The 25,952-nt window shown below is 49.0% G+C and overlaps 1 protein-coding gene across 5 annotated transcripts in view; it reads right to left on the bottom strand.

Moving 5' to 3' along the window:
* EPN2 (epsin 2) overlaps nt 1–25,952 on the bottom strand; it is a 102,397-nt gene that overhangs the window by 32,648 nt on the left and 43,797 nt on the right. For 2 of the 5 annotated variants that reach the window (XM_033184297.1, XM_033184298.1), the window contains exons 2-4: nt 22,346–22,468; nt 20,707–21,471; nt 18,626–18,796 (exon numbers count right to left, since the gene is read on the bottom strand). The exons of 1 other annotated variant lie outside the window; for it this stretch is intronic. In XM_033184297.1, the coding sequence (XP_033040188.1) occupies nt 18,626–18,796; nt 20,707–21,301 (766 nt within the window). In that variant the 5' untranslated portion in view covers nt 21,302–21,471; nt 22,346–22,468. The remainder of the gene's footprint in view (nt 1–18,625; nt 18,797–20,706; nt 21,472–22,345; nt 22,469–25,952) is intronic. 2 more of the 5 variants (XM_033184299.1, XM_033184300.1) reach the window with 2 other exon arrangements.

Below are 25,952 nucleotides of genomic sequence, written 5' to 3'. Positions count from 1 at the left end.
AGGGTGAGGTACTGGTCTTCGTATGTCCCTGGGCCTAGTCTGGCAATGCTGGGTACACAGGCATGTATGACAACTCAGCAAAAATGAAAGGTGGCCAGGCTTGGGGGGCATGAGAAGACCCCACGTGGGCCCAAGCGCTGCCACCACTTCTCACACCCTGTGCATGTCAGCCAAGAGAAGACCAGATCGTGGAAAGACCACTGGATGGACGAATCTTGTCTCCACCACTGACCAGCAGCGGGAGTCCATGTGATAGCCTGATCTCTTTGAGCTTCTGCTCCCACATCAGTGAAATGAAGACAGTGGGGCCTGTGGGAGGAGGTAAGCAACTGACCTACAAAGGGGTCAGGAGTGCCGGGGTGCAGGTGGCTCTTCCCTGTAGATTCCAGCCCTGTCCTGAGCTGGTGCTCTGTCCTCCATCCATGGAGACCAGACCACCTGAGGGTTAAGCTCTGTCAGGCACCCAACCCTCCACCTCACACACAGAAAGCATGGCCCTTCCCAGGCCTCCAAGGAACAGGCCTGGGGCTGCTTTCTGTCGGGCTGGCCTACTTCGAGGGAGGGGCTAGGGAGCCAGCACTGAGCCCAGGGTCAGCGTCTACTGTCCAGTGGTCAGTTCTCCAGTCCCGCCAAGTTCCTTCCTCGTTATTGAACAGCAGCGAAGCGCTTCCTCAATGTGGTGACAGCATCCTGTGGTTCCAGGGGCCACTTCCTGAATCAGCAATTATCTTGGCTACTGAGGACATTCCCACCACTTCTCAACACAGGAGAGCCTCCAGGGCCCTCACTTTACCTCCCTGCAGGGAGGGGCTAGGAAGGCTGCTTTTAGTCTAATGAGGCAAATCATAAAAAAGTTAAGTTCAGATTACACCAGGTAATTTTTTTTTTTTTTTGAGATGGAGTCTCACTGTGTCACCCAGGCTGGAGTGCGATGGAGTGGTCTCGGCTCACTGCAATCTCCGCCTCCCAGGTTCAAGTGATCCTCCCGCCTCAGCCTCCTGAGTAGCTGGAACTACAGGCACGAACCACCACACCCAGCTAATTTTTGTATTTTTAGGAGAAACGGGATTTCACTATGTTGGCCGGGTTGGTCTTGAACTCCTAACCTCATGATCTACCCGCCTCAGCCTCCCAAAGTGCTGGGATTACAGGTATGAGCCACCCCACCCAGCCTACACCAGGTAATATTTAACAGGAATATAAATACGTGGTGCAAAAGCCAAAAAGGTGTATAATGAAAAATGCAATGAAGCATGACCACAGCCAGATCACTGTCCAGCCACAAGGGGGATGTGACTTTACAACACAGGGACAAATCACAAAGTCATTTTGTGCTGTGGCCAACGCAGGCACTATCAGTGGTGAGAGGGCTGCCTGTCAGGTGACATCATATCCCCACCCATGACAGTCCCAGCAAAACGCTGATATGCACAGAATTCAGACTCTAGCCGTGATTCCGATTTGCAGGAAGCTCAGGTTGAGGGCCAGGCTGAGCACTGTGAGAGGCAGCAGACAGGCAGATCCAAGCCAGGGACAGACACCCCGAAGGAAGGCTGGCCCCGAGGAATAGAGAACGTGCTGCCATGACATAGACTGCAGGGACAGGATGGCTAGACTCAGCCTGAGGTCCTGGGGTGGCCTCACATTAGGCTGATCAGCAGCAAGACACTTCCAGACAACTGGAAAAATATGACCATGACCTCAGTGTGAGATGATGCCGCTAATTTCTGATTTTGTGAGGTGTGTGAGTGTATGTGTGACAGTGGCTGTGTGTATGACTCTCCAGGAAAAGATGTGTACTGAAGTATTTAGGGTAGGAATGTGAGGATACCCATGACTTACTCTTAAATATTTCAGCATAAAAGGAAGTGAGAGCCACTCCTCTCATCCTGCCCCACTGCTCTCCCCAGAAGAGACAGCTGTTCACATTTTCTTGTGCTTCCACCCAGAAAAGCTTCTGAATGCACACTCTGTGTGTGGAAAACTGAAGCGCGCTTCCCTCTCTGACACTCGCCCAGAGGGAACCCCTCCTCCCTGCCCTATGTGCTTCTCCCACCTGGGCCTGACCCCAGGCAGAGTGCCATCAGCCTGAGAGGGCAGCCCAGTGTGGCAGAGGAGAGCATGGGCCCTCGAGTCCATGCCTGGGCTCAGATCTGGGCTCTGCCACTTCTTAATGCGTGACCTTGGCCTAGGTCAGCTGTCCGCAACCTTTCTGGCACCAGAGACTGGTTTAGTGGAAGACAATTTTTCCACAGCCAGGAGTGGGGAGGGGGATGGTTTCAGGATGGTTCCAGCACATTACATTTATTGTGCACTTTATTTCCATTATTATTACATTGTAATATAGAATGAAATAATTCTACAACTCACCATAATATAGAATCAGTGGGAGCCCCGAGCTTGTTTCCCTGCAACTACACAGTTCCATCTGGGGGTGATGGGAAACATTGACAGACCATCAGGCATTAGATTCTCATAAGGAGCATACAAGCTACATCCCTCACATGTGCAGTTCACGATAGGCTTTGCGCTCCTATGAGAATCTAATGCCACTGCTGATCTGACAGGAGGCGGAGCTCAGACAGTAATGTAAGTGATGGGGAGCGGCTATAAATAGAGGTGAAGCTTTGGGTCCACGGCCTGGAGGTTGGGGACCTCCGGCCTAGGTGATTACCTTCTCAGTGCCTGTTTTCTCATCTGCACAATGGGGATGGAGAACCGTCTCCCAGGGTCAGGGTTGTTGTGGGGAACAAACAAGAAGCAATATGAAAATCACCCACCACCTGTGCAATACTGTCTCTTGAGGAACCCTCCGTCCATAAAGGGGTGCTGCCCCGCTTACATTCCAGGCTGAGGCCAGGGGTGCGGTGACTGTCCCAAGTCCACCCAGCTGGGGCAGGTGGAGTCTGACCCTGAAGGTCTGGCTCTTCATTACCAACCTTTCCCACTGATGGGGACACCGGGGCCCAGAGAGGGTAAATGGCTGCGGCTCACAGCCATCCAGGGGCAGGATGAGAACTCAGAGCCAAGACTCAGGACCTATGCCCCATGCTTGCTCCTAGCACCCTAAAGGGGCTTTGCCCCCTCAGTCACTTACATGTGCACACCCACACCGAGCATGGCCTCCTCTAGGACTGAGGAAAGTCCCTGTTCCCATGAGCTTGTGTTCCAATAAGGAAAGACCATAAACAAATCTAAACAGGAGGAACAGGGCAGGGCAGGGTGGAGAAGAGGAGAGCCTGCTCGGCTATGCTGACAGGAGGCGCTGGCACAGAGCCCTGGAAGGGCTGGCAAAAGGGCATGGGCACTTCTGAGAGCAGGGGACAGGCTCTGAGGCTGGTGTCAGCAGAGGGCACCCAAGGGCACATGACCAAAGAGTGGTGGGGGTTCAGAAGCCCTCAGAGGTGCTCTGGAGAGTCTAAGTGGGGCATTGATGCCACTTGACTGGTCTAGAGAACATGGGCCAGAAAAGTAGCTATGAAGGGTATGAGAAGTGGCTGGAGTCTGGACACATTTAATTGGGATCCTATGTATGATACCTGGTTCCTGAACCAGCTGGTGTGTGGTGCTGCCACATGATGTGGACTCGGCACTTACAGTGCCTTCTTCTGACCAGGGGTTAAGGGCAGAACTGGGTGCCCATAGGAAGTAGGATGAAGAACATGACCTTATTTGTAAACAGGATAGCTGCAGATGTAATTAGTGAAGATGTAATTAGTGAAGATGAGGTCATACTGGAGCAGGATGAGCCCTAGAGTCAATAGAACTAGCGTCCTTAGAAGAGACAGAAGCACAGACACACCAGGGGAGACTGCCATGGGACCGTGGAGGTAGAGACTGGGGTGACACAGCAGCTAGCCAAGTAACACTGGGCTCTGCTTGCTTCCCACCCTCCCTGGGCACCTGCCATGCAGGCTCCTTCCTGCCTCGAGCCTTTGCCTGACTGCTGCTCCCTCACACTCTGTGTGCTGCTCATGGTCCTCAAATGGGAAGGAGAATCGCATCCTCATCCCTAAGTAGCAGCTCTAAGGCGACCTTCTCACTGCACCTCCCCTGGCTTTGTTTCTCATCAGACTGGGAGTTCAACAGAGCAGGGGGTCCATCCATTTTATTTGCTACTTATGACTTGGTACCTGGAGCTGGCCTTGGCGCACAGGGAGCACTCAGTGGATGTGGAGACCAAAGCAGCTCCATCTTAGAGGCTAATTCACCAGGCTGGCTTCTGATTAATCCCAGTTCCAGGAAGGCCTCCAAGACTGACAGTTTGCCAAGCACGGTGACTCACGCCTATAATCCCAACACTTTGGGAGGCCGAGGCGGATGGTGCACCTGAGGTCAGGAGTTTGAGACCTGCCTGACCAACATGGAGAAACCCCGTCTCTACTAAAAATACAAAATTAGCCAGGCATGGTGGTGGGCGCCTGTAATCCCAGCTACTTGGGAGGCTGAGGGAGGAGAATCACTTGAACCCGGGAGGCAGAGGTTGCAATTAGCCGAGACTGCACCATTACACTCCAGCCTGGGCAACAAGAGCAAAACTCTGTCTCAAAAAAAAAAAAAAAAAAAAAGGTTTACAGTGTTTATTGTTTTTATGTAAGAGCACATACTTACCTTAAATTCTGTCTTTAGGTCAAACTACCTTAATGTTATCGTACTTCAAATGTTCCACACATTCCTTCTGAACCACCCTTTCCCTATGGTATATAAGCCCTAGCTCTGGGGGGTAATGGTATGGGATCTGACATGTTGTCTCACCACTGCCTGAGAGAGACGTGGCTTCTGCTCGTAAGTCCCTGTTTCTTTCTAAGAAACTGAATTTGTCAGCCTCCTTCCTTGGCCCCTGGACACTGGGGGTAGATGTGCAAAGACCTGCCCACCACAGAACCGTAGGGCAGCTGGACGGCACCTAGACTGCAACCCTGATCCCCTGTAGCTGCGTGTTCTAGTCTGTTCAACTACTTCCAGCCGGCCATCTGCCCTAGCGGGCAGAAAGCAGGTGCTACGTCAGCTTTGCTTCTGGCACAGAGTAGGTGCTCAAACATCCATCAGATAATGGTCAAGTTTAGTTTCTGGTGAAAACGAATAATGGCTATAACTTCTCTACTACCACTCTGCAACACTGGTACTGCTACCTCAGTTTACAGACAAGGAAGCTGAAATCCCGGGTGAAAAAGGGCAGAGCCCCAACAATGACCATGTTGAGGCCCCAATGCAGGGCTGGTGAAAGACGGGGGAGGGTAAAGCAGAGACAAAAGGCAGTCCATCCATTTGTCTGCATGAGTCAAATCCCATCCTCAGTCAGAAATAAAAAAGCAAGTTGTGCCATTATCTTTGGGCTATTAAACCCTCTCCTACAATAAGAGCACCAACTTGTTGGGTGGGAAAGGAAGGGTTTAGCCAAAACACTAAGCAGCTTTTTCTCACTGCCATTTACCTCAGGAGTCCCTGAGGTTCCTGCTGCTTCTGTCCACGGTGAAAGTAACAACACTACAGCCTATCCTTCTCTGGGCGGAGTGCTGGGGCAGGGGTCTCATCATGGCTGGGGACCAGCAGTAAGGAGAAGAGGACCTGTAGCCTCACCCTGAGCCACCCTCACCTCTCCAGGGATGAGTTAGAGTGGGAGGAGGGGTGCTGAAGCCCAGGCAGTGCCAGCTGAGGTGAGCAGGCACTTCAACAAAGATAATCATTTATCTCTTTTTTAATTCAATCATGAACTTCAAAGAAGTTAAATGCCTGCAACAATTTCTTAGAGTAATACTTATAAACAGGAAACTCATTTTTAAAATGAGTATTCTGATAATTTTCATCTATTCAATTGGAAATAATCAATTATAAAATTATAGCACCTGCTGTGGGTTCAGGGCCTATCAACTGAGCACCCTCCCCCACTGCTGGGGGTAAAGCATTTGTTTGGAAACAGTCTGTTTGGAAAACATTTGTCATGCTTCAAGAAACAGAATGTTCATACACTTTTCCCACTAATCTGACTTCTGGGAATTCTACATTGAAGAAATAATCCAAAGAATCCTTAAAAACAGAAAAAAACAAGCTTTCTGTTCAAAGAAGTTTACCACAGCATCATTTACACTGGTGAAAATCTGAAGCAAGTCTGATCATAAGAATTACAGTGACAGGGTCACTTCTGGAGCATTTCCTGTGTGTAAGGTGGTATGTGAAGTGCATACATTATTAGCATATGTAATTTACACAATAACCCAGGACAGAAGCACTATGGTTATGCCCATTTTACAAGTAAGCTGCCCAAGGTTTAACCTTTAAAACTAAGTGTTGCTGGGCTCGGTGGCAGGTGTCTGTAGTCCCAAACTACTCAAGAGGCTGAGATGGGAGGATCCCTTGTGCCCAAGAGTTCAAAGATACAGTGAGGTAGAATCACAACACCGCTCCAGCCAGCCTGGGTGACATAGCAAGACCCCAACTCTAAAAAAAACATAAATAGGCAGGGCGCAGTGGCTCACACTTGTAATCCCAACACTTTGGGAGGCTGAGGTGGGCAGGATCACCTGAGGTCCAGAGTTCGAGACCAGCCTAGCCAAAATGGCGAAAACCCATCTCTACTGAAAACATAAAAAATTAATTAGGCATGGTGGTGCATACCTATAATCCCAACTACTCGGGAGGCTGAGGCAGGAGAATCACTTGAACCTGGAAAGTAGAGGTTACAGTAAGCAGAAATCACGCCATTGTACTCCAGCCTGCACGACAGAGCAAGACTCCGTCTCAAAAAATAAATACATACATACATACATAAATGAACTGATAAATAAAACGAAGTATCTAGCAACATGGAAAATGCATAGAGTTAGATTTTTTCAAAAAAATCAGACTGCATAATTGTCCTATTTCTCATGGAAACGAGAGGCACCCTCTGTGGCCAAGCGCAACAAGGTCACTGCTCCTGCCCTCCTAGTTTAGGCCCCCCAGTGGCTTGCCCTTGGCCTCATGCTCTCTCACAAACTGAGATGATGACAAGTGAAGGGCTAGAGTAGCTCCATAGTTTACAACCACTCCGCACTGCCTGCCTGAACACCACCTTCCCCCACACCCAGCGCCACACGGTGTCGGTATGTCTGCCTCTCTTAAATGGGGCCCGACAAAAACAAGGTCTTAGCTACTAGCTGCAAGCCCCTGGAAGCTTAGGGCTGGCCCTCACACACGAGCGCAGAAAGTGAGCACGTGAACACACTTTTTGGAAAATATGCTTTGAAAATGTCACATGGTTGTGAATGACATGTCCATAATACTGTTGTACCATCTGTATAATATAAAATGTTAGATCAGCTTTGTTTTCAGACCTATGATTCAGATCTGTCAGCACAACTGCCTTTTGGGGATGTGGGTCTTGTCCTGGCCTTCAGTTCCTCTCCAGATTAAGAACCTGCATGCTTTGCCCCCAGACAGACGGCTACAACAAAATTGCACAACTTGGTGGATCCCAATTGCCAGTGGTCCGTCTATGCAGCCAGGGCCCTGTCACTAAAATCTGTGGGCTGTTCAGTGTGAACATGAGGAGTGACTGACAGTCCAACGTCAGGGCAAGGATGACTTAGGGATCTTCACCCAGAGGAATACTATGTGCAGCTGTTAAAGTGTTTACAGGGCTGTGTAGGAACCACAGAAAATGCTTCTGTTTCAATGTCACAAGACAGAAAGCAGGAATGCAAAGTTGCATTCACAGTGTGAAAAAGAAAATCCTTGGGAAAAAGTCCAAAAGGAACTACACCAACATGTGGCCAGGCATGATGGCTCAGTCCTGTAATCCCAGCACTTTGCAAGGCCACAGGAGGAGGATCACTTGAAGCCAGGAGTTCCAGACCAGTCTGGCCAACATAGGAAGATCTCGTCTCTACTAAAAATCAAACACTTGGCTGGGTGTGGTGTGTGCCTGTACTTCCAGCTACTAGGCGAGGCTGAGGTGGAAGGATTGTTTGAACCTGGGAGTTCGAGGCTGCATAGGCCATGATTGTGCCACAATGTTCCAGCCTGGGCAACAGCAAGACACTGTCTCCAAAAATATAAATAAAAATAAAAATAAATAGACTAACATGTGAACAACAGTTGTCTTTGTATGTTATAGTTAAGATTGCAGCATCTTTTTCTTCTTTTACTATTTCTATTTTTTGCATTTTCCCAACTATCATGAATGGACATACATTACTTTTGTACCGAAAATCTAGCAGGAGCTGTGCACGGTGGCTCACATCTGTAATCCCTGCACTTTGGGAGGCAGAGGCGGGTGGATCACCTGAGGTCAGGAGTTCGAGACCAGCCTGGCCAACATGATGAAACCCCATCTCTACTAAAAATACAAAAATTAGCTGGATGTGGTGGCACGCGCCTGTAGTCACAGCTACTCAGGAGGCTGAGACAGGATAATTGCTTGAACCCGGGAGGCAGAGGTTGTAGTGAGCAGAGATCACGCCACTGCACTCCAGCCTGGGTGATAGGGTGAGACTCTGTCCCAATTAAAAAAAAAAAAAAAAACTAGCAGAATGAATGACTTCATGCCCTTACTGTACTTGGAGAAGTAGGTCACGGAGTGGACTGGCAGGAGGGGCTCTGGTTATCCCATCACAAGCTGGACTAAGCTTTCCATTAGAAGTCAGCAGGAGGAGATTAATCTGATGTGTAATATCAATCTCCAAGGTGCTTCAAGTTGGAGTGTCACATGGCTGCCTATAACTCCATGAAAAGACACTACTAAGGGCCATGAGTTGAGGAGAGAGTGGAGGAAGAGCCCTTCAACTGATTAAAGCCTGACAGGGAACCAGCAGCTCCCAGCACACTGCTGTCAGTGCCACCTCGGCACCTGGGGCCCTCCCAGAGATTCTAATTTGAGAGGTATGGCAGAGGTGTGGCCTGGGATTTGGGACGTTTTGGGAGATTTAAAAGCTTGAGAGCTAGTGATTTAGGGAAAAAAGAAAAGGCAACTGTCAAAATGAGGAACTGCCTTGTATCAATAAACAAAAACTAACAACTATGAATCATACTGTTGCTAAATTCAACCTCAAAGCATCGAGAAACCACACAAATATATAAGGCATTTCTGTATTTCTGGAATTGACCTCAAATGTATTTTTTTTCTTTTTTTTTTGAGAGGTAGTTTCGCTCTTGTTGCCCTGACTGGAATCCAATGGCATGATCTCTGCTCACTGCAACCTCCGCCTCCTAGGTTCAAGTGATTCTCCTGACTCAGTCTCCCAAACAGTTGTGACTACAGGTGTGTGCCACTACACCCGGCTTTTTTTTTTTTTTTTTTTTTTTTTTGTAGTTTTAAGAGACGGGGTTTCACTGTGTCGGGCAGGCTAGTCTGGAACTCCTGACCTCAGGTGAGGAGAGAGGAGAAGAGAGGCTTATTTAGCACTCACGCATGAAGCATGTTCTGAGCACCTTTCCTGGTTCAGGTGTTGTGCTAGGGACACTAGGGATACGGCGCGGGGCATGAATGGGGCTCCTGTTCTAACAGCTCGTTTTAGTGCAGGGAGACAAAACAAAGTAAGTAAGAGAATTTCAGGTAGTGAAATGGACTCCGAAGACAGTAAAAAAGGATATGATACAGAAAGAGATTTAAATTATATGGCCTACTTTCCTATGCAAAGAGAAATCTATCTGTATGCCTTCCCTCCTGGGTCTAGTCATATAATTTTTTAATGCCTCCTGGAAGTTGGCTATATCAAACTAGCAACTGCTCTACTGAGCATCCATGAATAAAGACACCTTCAGCAGCTGTGACTATGCTAGCCAATCTGACTTAAAACACCTCCTTTTTCCCTCCTACACTTACTGACAGTTTACAAACAATAATTTGTTTACCTATACTACAAAGGATCCTTTACAAACAGGTAAATATTGTATTGACCCATTTTCTATGGTACACGTTAATGTCAACCATTTAATCAATAATGGGTTTTTTGTTTTTTCTGAGAAAGGAACTTTGTCACCCAGGCTAGAGTGCAGTGACACAATCCTGGTTCACTGCAGCCTCAACTTCCTGAGCTCAGGCGATTCCTCCCACCCCAGCCCCCCAAAGTAGGTGGGACTACAGGTGCACACCACCATGCCTGGTTTTTTTTTTTCTTCTTCTTCTAGGGATGGGATTTTGCCATGCTGCCCAGGCTGGTCTCGAACTCCTGAGCTCAAGCAATTCACCTGTCTCAGCCTCTCGAAGTCCTAGGATTACCGGCATGGGCCACTGCAGCCAGCCTCCCAATTAGCAATTTTGATAACACTGTTTCTTTCTTTTTTTTAAGACAGAGTCTTGCTCTGTCACCCAGGCTGGAGTGCAGTGGTGCAATTTCGGCTCACTGCAACCTCTGCCTCCCGGACTCAAGCAATTCTCCTGCCTCGGCCTCCTGGGTAGCTGGGATACAGGCACCCACCACCACACCCGACTAATTTTTTTGTATTTTTAGCAGAGACAGGCGTTTCACCATGTTGGTCAGGCTGGTCTCAAACTCCTAACCTCAAGTGATCCACCCGCCTCGGTCTCCCAAAGTGCTGGGATTATAGGCGTGAGCCACCGCGCCCGGCCTTGATAGCACTGTTTCAATTCTGAGAACAATCCCATACTCGACAATCAGAGGAGCTCCTTAAGATCTGGGGCCCAAGAAAATAACGGTTTAATTAGGTATTCCTGGCTGAGTGTGGTGGCTTGTGCCTGCATGCCTGTAATCCCAACACTTCGAGAGGCCGAGGGGCCAGAGGATAGCTTGAGCCCAGGAGTTCTAGATCAGCCTGGGCAACATGGCAAAACCCCATCTCTTCAAAATACAGAAAATTAAAAAAAAAAAAAAAAAAAAAAAAAAAAAAAAGGCTGGGCATAGTGGCATGTACCTGTAGTCTCAGCAACCCAGGAAGTTGAGGTGGGAGGATCACTTGAGCCCTGGGAGCCTGGGAGGCAGAGGCTGCAGTGAGCCACAATCACACCACTGCAATCCAGCCTGAGCAACAGAGCAAGATCCTTTTTTTTTGGAGACAGAGTTTCGCTTTTGTCACCCAGGCTGGAGTGCAGTGGCACAATCTCGGCTCACTGCAACCTCTGCCTCCCAGGTTCAAGCGAATCTCCCACCTCAGCCTCCTGAGTAGTTGGGATTACAGGTGCCCACCACCATGCCCAGCCAATTTTTTTGTATTTTTAGTCGAGATGGGTTTCACCATATTGGCCAAACTGGTCTGGAACTCCTGACCTCAAGAGATCCACCTGTCTCGACCTCCCAATGTGTCGAGATTGGGATTATAGGCATGAGCCACCATGCCTGGCCGACCCTGTCTTAAAAAGAAAAAAATAATAATAAAGAAAAAAGCACTATATAAGATCAACCATATACTCTTGAAATTGTAATAGTTGTATACTGTATTTGTCTATTTTGCAGAAAAAATTTTAAAGCAATTTCAAAAACTGTCAAGTAGAGGAAAGAGAACCAGAGTTCTTCAAAATTCCAGTTCAAATTCTAGCTTCTTCACTTACAAATGAGAGGATTTAGGGGACCAAGTTCATGTCAGTTTCCTTATTAACCTCATCTGCCCTGCCTACCTTCTTCACAAGTGTGAGAAGCACATGGACTCCTTCTAAGTGAAGGCAAAGGCCCAGGAGAGGTGATCCAGATGCCTTCTGGTTGTGTTAGGCAACTGCCTGACTTCAGCAGCTTGGCCATTCAACAGCCTTCATGAACCACATTCAAAACCCACTTAAAACCCAAGTCCTTGTGGCAAGAATGAGCATCTTTTATACCTGACACTTGGATAGATGTGTCAATAAATCTGCCACCTCTGAGGGTGTGTTCATGTTACTAATCAGCTTCATCATGACTCAATTTTCCACTTGAAGAGATTAACTCTCTCTAAAGTAAGCTAACGCTGACAGCCCTGCTGTGCCTCTGCCCCCGCGACTGACCGCCAGCCAAAGATGCAGGGCTCCTCTGACTTACAGAACACATTTATTCCACCAAAACAAGATGCCAAATGAGTCTCATCTCCCACCAAATTCCTGGTCCATCCCCAAAACCCAATGGAAGGCCCCTGAGGGCTGGACACACTCCCCACAGGTAGCTATCCCTGGCCTTTCTGACACTAGGATATACCTGGCTGGCGGCCACCAACCACCTTGTCAGACCCAGGCATGCCCTGCTGCCCCCCTAGTTCCTGACAGCATCACTCAGCCCCGTACCTCGGAGCTCCGACACCTCCCATACTCTCAGGAGACCTCAGCTGGCCCAGGATCCTTTCAAGGTCCACCTCAGAAGCACTTCTGACATGCTGGCTCATTTGGCTTTTCTTTTTTTAACAATATATTTTCCCACATCTTTGAGTTTTCAGAAGTAGACCTGTGTAGGACTCCCTTTTCAGATGCCTACGTCTTATCAAAACACTCTCCTTCATGTGTGTACATGTCTGGTGTAAGTGCACACGTGTCTGTGTGTGTGCATGCTCCAGCTCTACTCCCAGAGTCGGGCAAGCAGGGCTGAGGCCATGACAACTCTGGTTCACCCCTTAGGTTCCCTTGCTATGAAGACAGCTTCCGTAGAGTCCTCCGAGGGCCCAGTGTGCCTGGGGACTTCCTGGACATACTCATGAAACGCACAAGAAAGCTTGCAAATTCTACCAAGTCGCTACTGGGTTTAAGAATGAATGGCTGATAACCGTGGATAGCCTTGCCACTCCACTCCCTGAGAAATCCTGTTTCCCCTTAGATTCTTACCAGGCCACTAGAGAGTGGAGGCATGGCCCGATGGCCTGGAAGACAGCAGCAGCAGCTGTTGGGGTGATGCCACAGGACAATGATCATGGCCACTGCTCCATGAAGTCCCAGGCAGGCTGCTTGACACTCTGATCTTCCCAGCTGCACAGTACCAAACCAAATTTGGATTCATCTCTAGCCACTGTATGCAATCCTGACTTTTCTTTCTCACCTCTATTTTCCTTTTGCCCCAATTTCTTCTGATCTATTTAATCCTGTGGCAATGCATGTGTTTTACAAGCCAACTCAAATCCTTTCTAGAGTGAAGCAGGGCAAATAAATTAAATGGTCATAATCTCTAGTAATCACTTGGCAAACCCTTGCTGGGTGGGGTGTGAGAGGAGCAGCCTCAGCACAAGGAGCTCTCAGACCAGAGCACCAGAGGACCAGTGGCCCAAAGGAATCCCTGCCATTTCTCTGGGAGCAAACCTGAAGCATACCACAGCCAGGGCCAACGGCGTCAGCAAGACAGGAGGGGCCATGAGGAGAGACAAGAAGACCCAGCTCCAGGCAGCAGCCCCCACCTGGTGTAAAGCCCACCACTGCTCACTCTGGTTTCAGGACCCAAGTTGGTTCTGATTCACTTTAGTGAATCAGAAGGCAATGAAGATTTCTATTCTGTCTGCCTTCCTTTTTCTTTTTCTTTTTTTAGGAACAGGAATGCTGGGCAGTTAAACTCCCACCAAGAACTTCAAGGTACCAGGCAACTCAGGACTTGCTCAGGGAGCATCAAGACAGCTGTAGCTTTGGCTCCACAGACTGTACTTCAGGGAGCTCAGCAAGGGGGCTGAGAACACCAAGGTGGGCATTCCTTCCTTCCTTTACCAGCCCTCAACAAAGGCCAGCCAGGGCAAGAGATCTGGCCTCTGGCCTTAGAGTGTCCTCGGTGAGAGGACAGCAGGAATCTTTCTTTCCAGGCCTCCACCTTAAATTAACTCAGGAATGCTTTTCCCATCCCCATCTGCCTCCCTTTGATGTAGGTTCCCTCTACCCCAAGAACTTCTGTAATTTCTCCAAAGCCTTTTGACACCGTGGCCAGTCCTGCAGAACAGAACAGGAAATGATTCAAAGAGTCCTGGGGGTGGGTAATAAGTGGGCTGCTCACCCCCACCAAGTTGCAGTTCAGGCCAGCTGCCATCTGTGTGTGATCTTAGGCAAATCTCTCAACTCCCTGGGCCTGAGGGTCCTCATTTGGGCTGCGCAGCTTCTACCCACACACAACAGTCCTGAGCCCTGACTATAGGCAAGGATCATGTGAGGGTAGCCAACACGGGTAAGCCTTAAGAGGCCCAGCCTTGGGAGGGCGGCTGGTGTGTCAGAAATTACAAGACCATGAAGTAAACATGAGTGCCAAAGGCTAGGCGTGGTGGCTTACGCCTGTAATCCCAGCACTTTGGGAGGCTGAGCTAGGCAGATCACTTGAGGTCAGGGGTTTGAGAACTGGCCAACATGATGAAACCCCATCTCTACTAAAAACACAAAAATTAGCCAGACATGGTGGCATGCGCCTGTAATCCCAGCTACCCAGGTGGCTGAGGAAGGAGAATTGCCGGAAGCCAGCTAGGTGGAGGTTGCAGTGAGCCCAGATCACACCACTGCACTCACTCCAGCCTGGCCAACAGAGTGAGACTCCATCTCAAAAAAACAAACAAAAAAACTACCATGAGTGCCAGGTGAGGCTGAACAGTGGACAGTCATAAGCACTGTCCATGCCCTGACAACTCCCAAAGCATGTCTGCAGCCCAGAATTCTCTCCCCAACTCCAGACTTCTCAGATATTCTTGACATCTCCACTTGCGTGTCTAGGAGACACTTCTGTGTGTCCTGAACTCAACCCCTCTGCTAACCTGCTGCACCCACAGCTGCCCTCACCTCAGATGATGGCAGCTCCGCCTCCAGCTGCTTCACTCACAGACCTCGGAGTCATCCTCAGCTTCCCTCTCACTCTGCCCAGTCCTCTAGCAAGGCCTGTCAGGTCATCTTTAAAACATACCCAGAACCAGCCAGGCGCGGTGTGGCTCACGAGCTCAGGAGATCGAGACCATCCTGACTAACATGGTGAAACCCCCGTCTCTATTAAAAAAAAATACAGGCCGGGCGCGGTGGCTCAAGCCTGTAATCCCAGCACTTTGGGAGGCCGAGACGGGTAGATCACGAGGTCAGGAGATCGAGACCATCCTGGCTAACGTGGTGAAACCCCGTCTCTACTAAAAAATACAAAAAACTAGCCGGGCGAGGTGGCGGGCGCCTGTAGTCCCAGCTACTCGGGAGGCTGAGGCAGGAGAATGGCGTGAACCCGGGAGGCAGAGCTTGCAGTGAGCTGAGATCCGGCCACTGCACTCCAGCCTGGGCGACAGAGCGAGACGCCGTCTCAAAAAAAAAAAAATACAAAAAAACTAGCCAGGCGAGGTGGCGGGCGCCTGTAGTCCCAGCTACTCACGAGGCTGAGGCAGGAGAATAGCGTGAACCCAGGAGGTGGAGCTTGCAGTGAACCGAGATCACGCCACTGCACTCCAGCCTGGGCGACAGTGCGAGACTCCGTCTCAAAAAACAACAAAAAAAAAAAAGAAAAAAGAAAAAAAAGCCATACCCAGAACCTGGCCACTGCCCAGACCTCTGCAGCCCTGCCGGGTCCAGACCCCCACCATCTTCCACCTGGATGGGGACGGTGGCCTCCGGACCCAGCTCCCTGCTCCCACCCTGCCCACACACAGCCCAAGGGATCCTCCTAACCCTCATGTTCCCCTACCTCGCTGTGGGTGAAAGTCAAGAAAATTTCTGACATAAACCCAGAAGGCCCAGCACCGGGCCACTGAGTGCATGATCTGCAAGGTAAGCACAGTGAAAGTGTTTCAAAAGCTCCTGGCAATGACATCGGCACAACATCTAAACATGGACACAAAAGTACCCATCTGGATGGACTAGGAATTCAAGGCATGCTCTCAGCCAGATAGAGTTGAGAGGCCCTGCCCCACACCTCCTCCAGGCCCACCTCTGCCACGCTCCAACCCCATGCACCGGCCATGCTCTGTCACTCATCGTCACCTCACTGGCTGCCTTTTCTCAAACACCTTGAGTACACTCCCACTTCAGGGCCTTTGCACAGCTGCCCTTCTGCGGGAAAGGCTCTTTCCAACCTCCACAAGGCTCACCCCCATGCTCCTTCAATCCTTGATCCATTCATACTACAAGCCACCCTCCCTTATCTCTCCAAAGACACTCAGCAGGACTTTTTGTCTTGCTGTTTTCCAGAGCACTCGTTACATAACATGCTGAATAATTTACATTGTGTTTTTCTTTCCCATTACCATGTAAGCTCCATGAGGGTAGGGGGCTCTGTTCTGTGCTCAGTGCCTGGTGCCCCATGGGAACTCAATAAATACAGAGCAAAGGGCAGGTAGAACAGGCTTCAAAACGAAAGCCCAGAGCTGTGCCTGCAGGAGGATGTCAGCAGGCCTGGGAAGGTCTGGAATGCTTCTGTGGGAACAGGAGGATCCCCAGACTGAGGGCAGGGGACACAGCTGGTGGAAGCAACTGAGGTCTGCAACGTCAAAGGCTCTGGGATGGCCCTGCAGGGCCTGGCATCTAAAGGGGCTTTCTGAGACTCAGGACCAGGGCATCCTTTATAAAGACGGAGGGTGGGTGAGACTGGGAGAGGCTGACAGCAGGAAATTGGTCAGAAGGCAGGCACTGAATTGAGGCCATGGAACACGATGGACAATTCGAGAGACTTTCAAGGTCAGATCTACAGATCTATGTGGGAGGTGAGAGAGAGGGAGGGGCACAGGGAGAATGAGATGAAATATGGCACATGAAAGAAAGCTCTCCTCAAACATCCTCAGATTATTGCCAGTCACACAAGAGGCCTTCCTGGCTGTGGCTGCTCTCATGTGAAGAGGGCTTCCGAGCAGTCTGCCTCCTCTGCCTCTGTGGGGTCTGCGGTCCCAAATGTACCCCTCACAAACACCTCTCCTGAATCACAGCCTGCATCTCACCTGACAATTTTCTGAATGGCTGGCACCATTCTGACTTTTCCACTGCCGATTTCCAAGAAGGTGTGCTCAAAACAAATCCACTGGTGTGCATAGATTAAGCACTTACCTTATACTCAACCCTTTGTGAAGCATCAAGAAAGAACAGAGAAGAAACATGGCCAGGGTCTTTGCCCCCGACTCCGATAGCCCCCTACCCTCTGACGGGGAGGGAGTGAGATGTGAAGAGGATGCCACACCCAATAGTTAAAGGAAGAAATGCAATCCATATAACGCTTGCTCAAAACTCATCTGGGGCATGAGAAATCTTCGAAGAAAAAAAACTCATTTTTATCTTCAACTCCTAACAGGGCTGAAGGACAAAAGAAATCCACATGGGGTGGATACTTTAACCAACTTGCCAGGTTGGGGGAACAGGGGGCAGGTGGTAGGAGCGACATCCAAGCAGAGAGAACTGAATGGCACAGGCAAAGGTGCAGAGGCAGGGCCAGAGACAGCCGCAGCAGGGGGCGATGGCCAGCCTGCAGTCCTGCCAGGCCATATTTAACACACGAACGTGCCAGGAAAGCCAGTTTGCCAGCAGGAGAGCTAGAGGGCCAGGGGAACGCAGAATTAGCCACCAAGGCTCAAAACAGACCTTGTCAGTTACCAAATGGGTAGAACATAGGAAAAACAAAAAGGGAACTCCATGGAGAGTTCTGCGGGACCTGCTGAGAACAGCAGCCCCTGACTATCCGGGTCGGGTGAAATGGGCATGTAACTCCAATGCCTCTGGGTGACCCTTTAATGCATGGTTTTATCATTTACATTCTTTACAGTGCAGAGCTGGCCTTCCTTACATTTTCTAATGTCATTTTAGAAGAAGCCAAAATCCTGTATAAACTGTTAGGGGAAAACAGGGGCATGAAGGGACACATCCTAGAGTTAAATATAGTTATCACACAAATACCCAAGTCAAACAAGCTGTGATATTAATGAGGCATGAATGAACAGTAACTGTTTCCAGGGCTGAATAAAGGCTGGCCACCTTATCAGGGAAGTCGCACAAAAGCTCTCTGTCGTACCCCTTCTTGTAAGAAGAGTAGAAGAGAACAAACACCTTTCTTCTTCTCTGTAGCAGAGATCCCACTTGGGACCGAAGGTAGATTAGACTGACAGCATTTTCTTGTAGGCAACAGTGAAAATCTGTTTTCAGTTTAACCTGCTACAGTTGTAGGGCTCTGATCAGGATGCATTATTAATTAGTAGAAAGAGAAGCCCCATTTTTAGTTACCCATTGAATTAGGTATCTTCAAACACCATGATCTAGAATTGACAGTACAGCTAACTCTCTTGTTTTCCACGGTAACGGGGATTTCAGGAAGAACAGCAGTTAACTGGGAAGCAAAAAAAAAATCCCATTTTATTTAGGGCAAGGCATACATTACTGCATTAAGGATGGCTTCCAATGACCATCCAGTGAGGATCTTACATTGGTCTGGCGTTGTGAGGTTTAAATCACACATTTCCGGTCCAACAAGCCAAGGTGTCTGACCCACCACCATGGGTGGGCCGGACAGGTAGAAGAGCCCCCTCCAGTTTGTCAGGGAATGGGAGCATGCGGAGAGCATGGGCCATCACCCCATGCCTTACCCAAAGAACAGCTCCCTGCTAAACCTTTGACAGAACTTCCAGCAAGTGACATGTGATCCTGGGAAGGGAGCACAACCAGGCCACAAGCTCCCAGGAGAGGGGAAGAAAGGGCTCCTGGGCCTGCTGGAGGCCAAACCGCCAGGCCCAGAGGAGACAGGGAGAGAGTTGGCTGTACTGGCACGGCAAGCACACCCCCAGCAAGCTGCCCAGCATTTCTAGTAAGGAAAAAAGCAAACCGCCGTCCCACCTCGGGCTGCGCGGTCACAAGTGAGGCAGGGCTGGGACCAGTCACCATTTGGGCGAGAGGCCAGCCCCAGGTGCGGCAGGAAGGGGTGGCGCTGGCTCAGTGGCTGCAGTTCCTCACTCTGACCCAGCGGGGCCCCTGTGCGGTGCTGGGGGCACAGCGAGGCCTCAGGCGCTGTGGGGCAGGGACACACACACACACAGAGAGAGACACGCCATTAGAGGGTGCGCAGCAGCCCCTGCAGGAGGTGCAGGCCAAGGTTGCTCGGGGTCAACCCCGCAGCCCACTGCGGTGGAAGCTGTGAAAAGCCCGCTGACCACATTCTGACCCTGAACATGCAGCTCAAGCGTAAGGTCTGAGGGAACCAAAAACGTCAGAGCTGGAACTGTGGCAGTATCATTTAGCCCAGCAGGACCTATGGCTACAGGCCCTGGACTCAGTATGAGGAGGAAGGGTGGATCAAACTAGGTTCCTACACCCCCACTGTCCCACCCCTGCATCTGCAAAGTTCCACAAATTGCTCATGGAACATGAAGCTGTTTCAGCTCCTTGCTTAGTATCCTCTGGCTTCTTGAGAATAATGACTGTGAAAAACACACAAAAAGAATGGCAGCTCCCCTTGGCCTGCATCAAAGCCACAGCCACAGCCATAGGAACAGAGGAAGTGAAGACAGGTTGGGACCAACTCAAGCCACAGGGAGCCTCTCTGGGGGTTGGTGAGAGGGTCCTTGAGAGAAATAAAACAATTTCACTTCTTAAAAGACAATCTTCATTTTTTTAGTGCAACTTAACCCTACGTTGAGGCTTCTGGAGATTAAGGTTAAATTGTTTTCAAGAGGTTTAACCAAGGTCACAACCTTTGCTTAAGCAAAGCAGTTCAAACGAAGAAGGAAAAATGACAACTACATATGGGACACGAATATGTTAACCTGCTCTGAGCTCGGTAATAATTCAGAATTCCTAGAAGCAGGAAATCTGACTTTAATATGCAAATCTCTCATTTAACACATTTCTCAAAATGCTAGTGGTGGCAGTACAATGTCAAATCGAAATCTGCAAAAGCAGGAAATGTTAGTAAATGGTCTGGTAACAGAACACTGACTAAGCAAGGGTTGACTGAGGTCTGTCAAACTACAAACAACTTCCTCTAAAAAGTTTTCTGCTATGCTGACATAGTGTTACTAGGGATCTGCACTTTTGTTTCAGCAGCCAGAAGATATAATTTCTACAACCCCCACCTCCATCCTCACCCTGTCCCCCAAAGGCCACTAGGGCCACCTGTCTGAGTGTGGGGTCCACAATGTGGCTGGCACAACACTGTGAAAATGGAGAAACACTTGTTGGGGGACCACTTCCAATGAACAGCCAGGATGCCAATGTGGCTCACAGAGACCAGCTTCCATCAGGCCCTGAACTCCACTTGAAACCTCTTCTGACCACAGGACAAAGACCCATATTAACCCAACATGCAAAACTAGAACTAGACCGGCCCCACTCAATGCAGACCCAGCCATGCAACCAAATCACCAGGAACTCTCATTTGCATGTTTGGAAGGGAGGCCTTGTTCACACTAGCAACCGGTGCAAGTTTTTTGCTGAAGCAGAATAATACTGAGCCATTCAAGAGACCTGCAGCTCAGTCGGTAGAAAAACATTTAATATGAGATTAAAGAAACAAGATTATCAAGAAAGAGCATTTGCTTCCTCCTGGCTACCAGAGTCAACTCCCCATTGTATGTGCAGCAGGACAACCCTCTTTGCTGCCAGACCCATTCTGACAAGGAAGCAGAAAAGACCTGCCTCTGCCCACCTTCTGCAGAGATGTACAGAATGAGACCCACAGAGCAGCAAAGGGTGTTAGAAACCCCTGAACCAGAGCAGCCAAGGGACTAAAATAAAAGTCCCTTTATAACCAAAACTCAATCCAGACCAAGAACAATTTGCCTGGGCCACCAAAAGCTGGGTACTCAGGACAGGTTCAAGCTCTGCAGTGGTCATCACTCCCTAAGCCCAGGGACACCCACCCCACCTGTCACCCACTGCTGCTGCTCTAGCAAAGGGTGAGAAGCACTTCCATTACTCACAGCCATGGTAGGAGGCCGGGGAACCCCCAGCCTTGCCATACTCCTGCTCCGAGTGGCTGGTGGAGAGGTTGGGCTGGCTGGAGCCTCGCCCAAAAGTGATCTGGTTGCTGCCCATGCCAGTGGCAACCTGGGCCATGCGCTCTTTGGTTTTGAGAGCCTGGGCCCTCTCAGCCTTCAGCCGTTCCTCATCCTTGAGGAGGGCCACCAGTTGCTTTGACTTCTCACGCACATTGATGCCCTGGTCCTTGCCATCTCGGTCAATGTACTGGAAGTCCTTCAGGGTCTGGATGGCGAAGATGTTCTCACGGCACTGCTGAGCCACGCGTTCAGAGCCTGTCTTGATGAGGTAGTCCAGCAGGGTCAGCGCCTTGTACACATGCCGCCAATTCTTGCCATGGTCATTGAGCCGCTTCCATACCATGCTCATGATCTCCGAGAAGGCCACCACATTGTAGGTCAGGTCGGCGATCTCGGTCATCAGAGAACTGGATGGTCCCCACGGGTCATTGGAGGTGGCTTCCCGGACTTTGATTTCTGCCTCCGAGTAATTGTTCACAATGTTTTTCATCTGCCGTCTGATAGACGAAGTCGTCATTTTTATTTTCTTTGTTATAAGTTTAAAGCCCTTCAAAGAGAGAAACTTTCCTGTCCTTGGTAAGTGCGCACCCTATGAAGGTTCAGTTTCCGTAATCGAGCTGGAGTAAGATCCCTGAACGGTCATTTCCTCCTTTGGAGCCTCAGATTCGAAAAGCTGGAAGCCATGACCTAGAGAAAGAGAAAACCCACTCCACTGCGACGTAAGCCCCCTGTGAGGGTGGGAGACTGGTCCAGCAGCAGGTACTGGGTAAAACTGGGGAGCTGAGTGGACATACCCAGCCTCCTCAGGATGAACCCAAGATAAAATCAGTATTACCAGTTAACAATGAATAAAATTTACACTCAAGTTTAAGCCTTTAGGAGAAAGGAAGTAAACATCATGACTATTGCTCTATTTTCAAAACACTTCCACTGGAATGGCTATTTTATGGGTTGTCTTTTCACTGCCTGGCAAAAGTCAGTTGTGGAAGAATCGGAAATGCTGGGGGAAGCTGATCTTGGCAGATTTAAAATTATGTATGAGACCAGATATGGTGGCTCACACCTGTAATCCCAGCACTTTGCAAAGCTGAAATGGGAGGATTACTTGAGGCTAGCTTGGTCAAAACAGCAATACCCCCATCTCTATTTTTTTTTAAGTTTATTTAAATTTTTTTAAAAAATACACATTATGACAAGAAAGAGACTAATTTCAGGTCTACCTTAACTCAAAAATGTCTGTCAATACCTTCAAAACTGCTTTGGTCCATTGTGCTTCCGAATGTCCAGAAAATTCTCCTTGACAATCACTTTTCGCCTGACCTTCCCTCCTCAAGAATTTATAAAGATTCCTAACAGCTCTTCTAGAAAAAGGATAAAGACCGCCACTTGGCTTTCAGAAGCCTCCAGCATCTGGCCCAAGCTAATACAGCCTTAAAACTAATCTGGTTATAGCCCTGCCCCTCATTTCACAAAGAAAACTGAGACCCCTGGCTAGCCTTTAACTCGCTCCAACCAAACACATCATCTATCCCCTCTCTTCCTCCAGATAACACTCACTTACCAGGCTACAGTGAGGTCCACGTCTGTGACATGAGGCTCCTGTCCACAAGTTTGGTAACTTTCATCTGCCTCATCACCAGCGAGCACCCAGCACTTAGCACTGTGCCCAACACAGAAATGAACACTGTTAAATAAATAAATGTTACAGGTTAAAAACAGAGTCCCTGCCCTCAAGAAGGCCACAGTCTGGCAGGGGATGAAAGTTCCTTATCTATAAAATGGGAAAACTGAGTCCCTAGAAGTCTCCAGGGATTGCCCCAGGTAGATTAGGACAGCTAGGGCCCGGATAGGAAGCAAAGGGCTCCACCCACCATCCTGGCTACCTGCTCGGCTGTCCCCCCAAACCCTCAGGGGAAGGATTATTTTTCCCACTATACAAGTGAGGAACCTGAGGCCTGGAATCACACGGTCAGCTGACTAAGGTCACTCCAGGCCCAGAACCTGCACCTCCCTTTCCTCCTGTGGTGGTCTTTACTCTCAAGACGTTTCTGCCACAGAAACAACAGGTAGCTCCTACCTTCCTCATCTAAAGCCCCAGATGGGTAAGGGGCACATCAAAAAAACAAGTAAACAAAAGGTGGCAGAAGCAAGGAAAAGCCACAGGAAATGCAATGACTACTCATCACAATCACACAAAAAGGAGGGTTTGCTATTGTGAAATATGTATTTGGTCTTCATCCCTGTCACTTGGCAGGGATTCCAAACCTAAAATCCTCAGAATCTCCACAGTGATGTCTTTTTGCATGTGAATGATTGACTGAGGGCTGGCAGTCCCTAGGCAACTTCAGGATGGGGCTGGTCACCAGAAAGACCAAGGCAAGATCAGTCCCGGGAAGGGGAGAGGGACTGAAGATTATCACCAATGGCCAATCATTTAGTCAATCATGTCTCCATAATGAAGCCTCCATAAAAAGACATAAGGACAGGCTCAGGAAGCTTCTGGATGGCTGAACACACGAAGGTTCCTGAAGGGTGACACCGAGGTATGGCATGGAAGCTCTGCATCCTTCTCCCCGACCTGGCCTATGCATCTCTTCATCTGTATCCTTTGTAATATCCTTTATAATACATAGATAAATACAAGTCTATTTCCCTGAGTTATGTGAGCCACTCTACCAAATTAACGGAACACAAAGAAGGGGTCTCAACTTGAAGCTGGTTGGTCAGAAGTTCCAAAGGCCTGGACTTGCACTGCTGGGAAGGAGGGAGTGGTCTTGTGGGACTAGGCCCTCAACATGTGGGATCCGAAGCTATCTCCAAGTAAATATCAGAGTAGAACTGAAGGATACCTAGCTGGTGTCCTGCAAAACTGACTGCTTGCTTGTTACGTGGGGAGAAAGTTACAGAAGTCTTCTGTAGTGATTGCTGTTTAGTGTTAAATGAGAAAATAGGAAAAAGCACTTTGTATGATCTTCCACACACAAAAAGGGGGCAGGTCGTAAAATTTTACCCTGGTAATAACCCATACATCTGCTCTGGCCAAGGAGACCTTCTCTCCACCCTCAAATATGTCAAGGAATCTGACTCTATCTGAAGTCACAGAACAGGGCTTCAGCTAAAACCAGGCATATTCTGCAAAGGACCAGGGATAAAAACTTTCACGGTGGCCTGCACATTTGATGTAATTAGGTTTTTCATTCATGATGCAACATTTACTGCTGGCAAAGATACGATGGGCCTCACAAAGAAAAAAACAAAAGAACATTTTAATTTTTAATGAATATTTCCCAGCTTAAAGGGCAAATATATGTCAAAATCAGTAGTAGTAGTAATGATCAGAGATACTTAATGTTCAGGAGCCTTACAATGCGCCAGGGACCACCAGGCCCTTCTATTTGTTGTTCCATTTGATGTAGAGCAGGTATGACTCTTCAGCTTCTCAGAGAAGTGGGCAGAGCTAGGATTCACCACTGACGAAGACTTTGGCTGGGCATGGTGGCTCACACCTGTAATCCTAGCACTTTGGGAGGCCCAGGCAGGCAGACTGCCTGAGCTCAGAAGTTCAAGACCAGCCTGGGCAACATGGCGAAACCCTGTGGTGGTACACATCTGTAATCCCAGCTCACTCAGGAGGCTGAGGCACAAGAACTGCTTGAGCCTGAGAGGCGGAGGTTGTAGTGAGCCAAGAGTACACCACTGCACTCCAGCCTGGGCAACAGAGTGAGACCCTGTGTCAAAAAAAAAAAAAAAAAAAAAGGAAAGAAAAAAAGAGGACTTCAGCCACCTCCTTCCCAGTAAAATGGTATCAAATGGTTGAGAATGTCCTAAGGAAAAAAAAAAAGAACACTTTCCTAAGTGAGAAACAATGCCCTGGGCTCTGCTGCCCTCCCCTATCTGGTGACCTTGTAGGTGGAAGTGGAAGACCTCCAGCTGGGCCCAATGTCCTCCCAGGGAGGCTGTGAGGCCCAGTCAGGGCTCCCAATGAGCCTCCTAGACCTTTGGCAGCAAAGAAAAGGCAGTGATTCCTGTGAGCAAGGGCTGAGGTGTCGCTGCCCTCCCAGACAGAAGCTGGGAAAGGAACTCCAAACAATTAAGAAACAGGGGCTGTTGACCAAGGCAGGGGTTTTCTCTAACAGACTAACTTGCAAGGACATCTGTTGATGGTCTCTGAAATACTTAAACTTCAAGAAAAAGGAAAAAGCTAATAAAATACTGATTATAGTCAAAAAAACAAAATAAGGCCTACATAATTTGTGTGGCTGCCTGTTATTTTCTTAAAGCTGATAGACAGGAACAGCTTTCAGCACAGGCGGATGGTGAGAAGTGAGAGGTATGGAGCTAAGAAATCCTCACTAGGGCCTGGTGCAGCGGCTCACGCCTGTAATCCCAGCACTTTGGCAGGCCAATGCAGGAGGATCACTTGAGGCCAGGAGTTCAGCAACAGCCTGGCCAACATGGCAAAACTCTGTCTTTTCTAAAACTACAAAAATTAGCCAGGTGTGGTGGTGCACACCTGGAATCCCAGCTACTTGGGTGGCTGAGGCATGAGAATCACTTGAACTCAGGAGGCAGAGGTTGGAGTGAGTTGAGATGGCGCCACCGCACTCCAGCCTGGGTGACAGAGCGAGACTCTGCCTCAAAAGAGAAAAACAAAAAGAAATCTTCATGATATGGTTTGGCTGAGTCCCCAACCAAATCTCAACTTGAATTGTGTCTCCCAGAATTCCCATGTGTTGTGGAAGGGACCCAGGGGAATTAACCGAATTATGGGGACCAGTCTTCTCTGTGCTATTCCTGTGATAGTAAATAAGTCTCACAAGATCTGATGGGTTTATCAGGGGTTTCTACTTTTGCTTCTTCCTCATTTTTCTCTTGCTGCTGCCATGTAAGAAGTGCCTTTCACCTCCTGCCATGATTCTGAGGCCTCCCCAACCATGTGGAACTATAAGTCCAATTAAACCTCCTTTTCTTCCCAGTCTCGGGTATGTCTTTATTAGCAGTGTGAAAACAGACTGATACACCTCACTAGGGCCAGGTGTGGTGGCTCATGTCTGTAATCCCAGCACTTTGGGAAGCCGAAGCGGGCAGATCACTTGAGCTCAGGAGTTCAAGACCAACCTGGGCAACATGGCGAGATCCCGTCTCTAAAAAAAAATAAACAAATAAAC

This window comes from Trachypithecus francoisi, unplaced genomic scaffold (genome assembly GCF_009764315.1).
Source record: "Trachypithecus francoisi isolate TF-2019V2 unplaced genomic scaffold, Tfra_2.0 Lachesis_group20, whole genome shotgun sequence".
Classification (NCBI taxonomy): domain Eukaryota; kingdom Metazoa; phylum Chordata; class Mammalia; order Primates; family Cercopithecidae; genus Trachypithecus; species Trachypithecus francoisi.
This window is presented reverse-complemented; position numbering and strand designations above follow the sequence as displayed.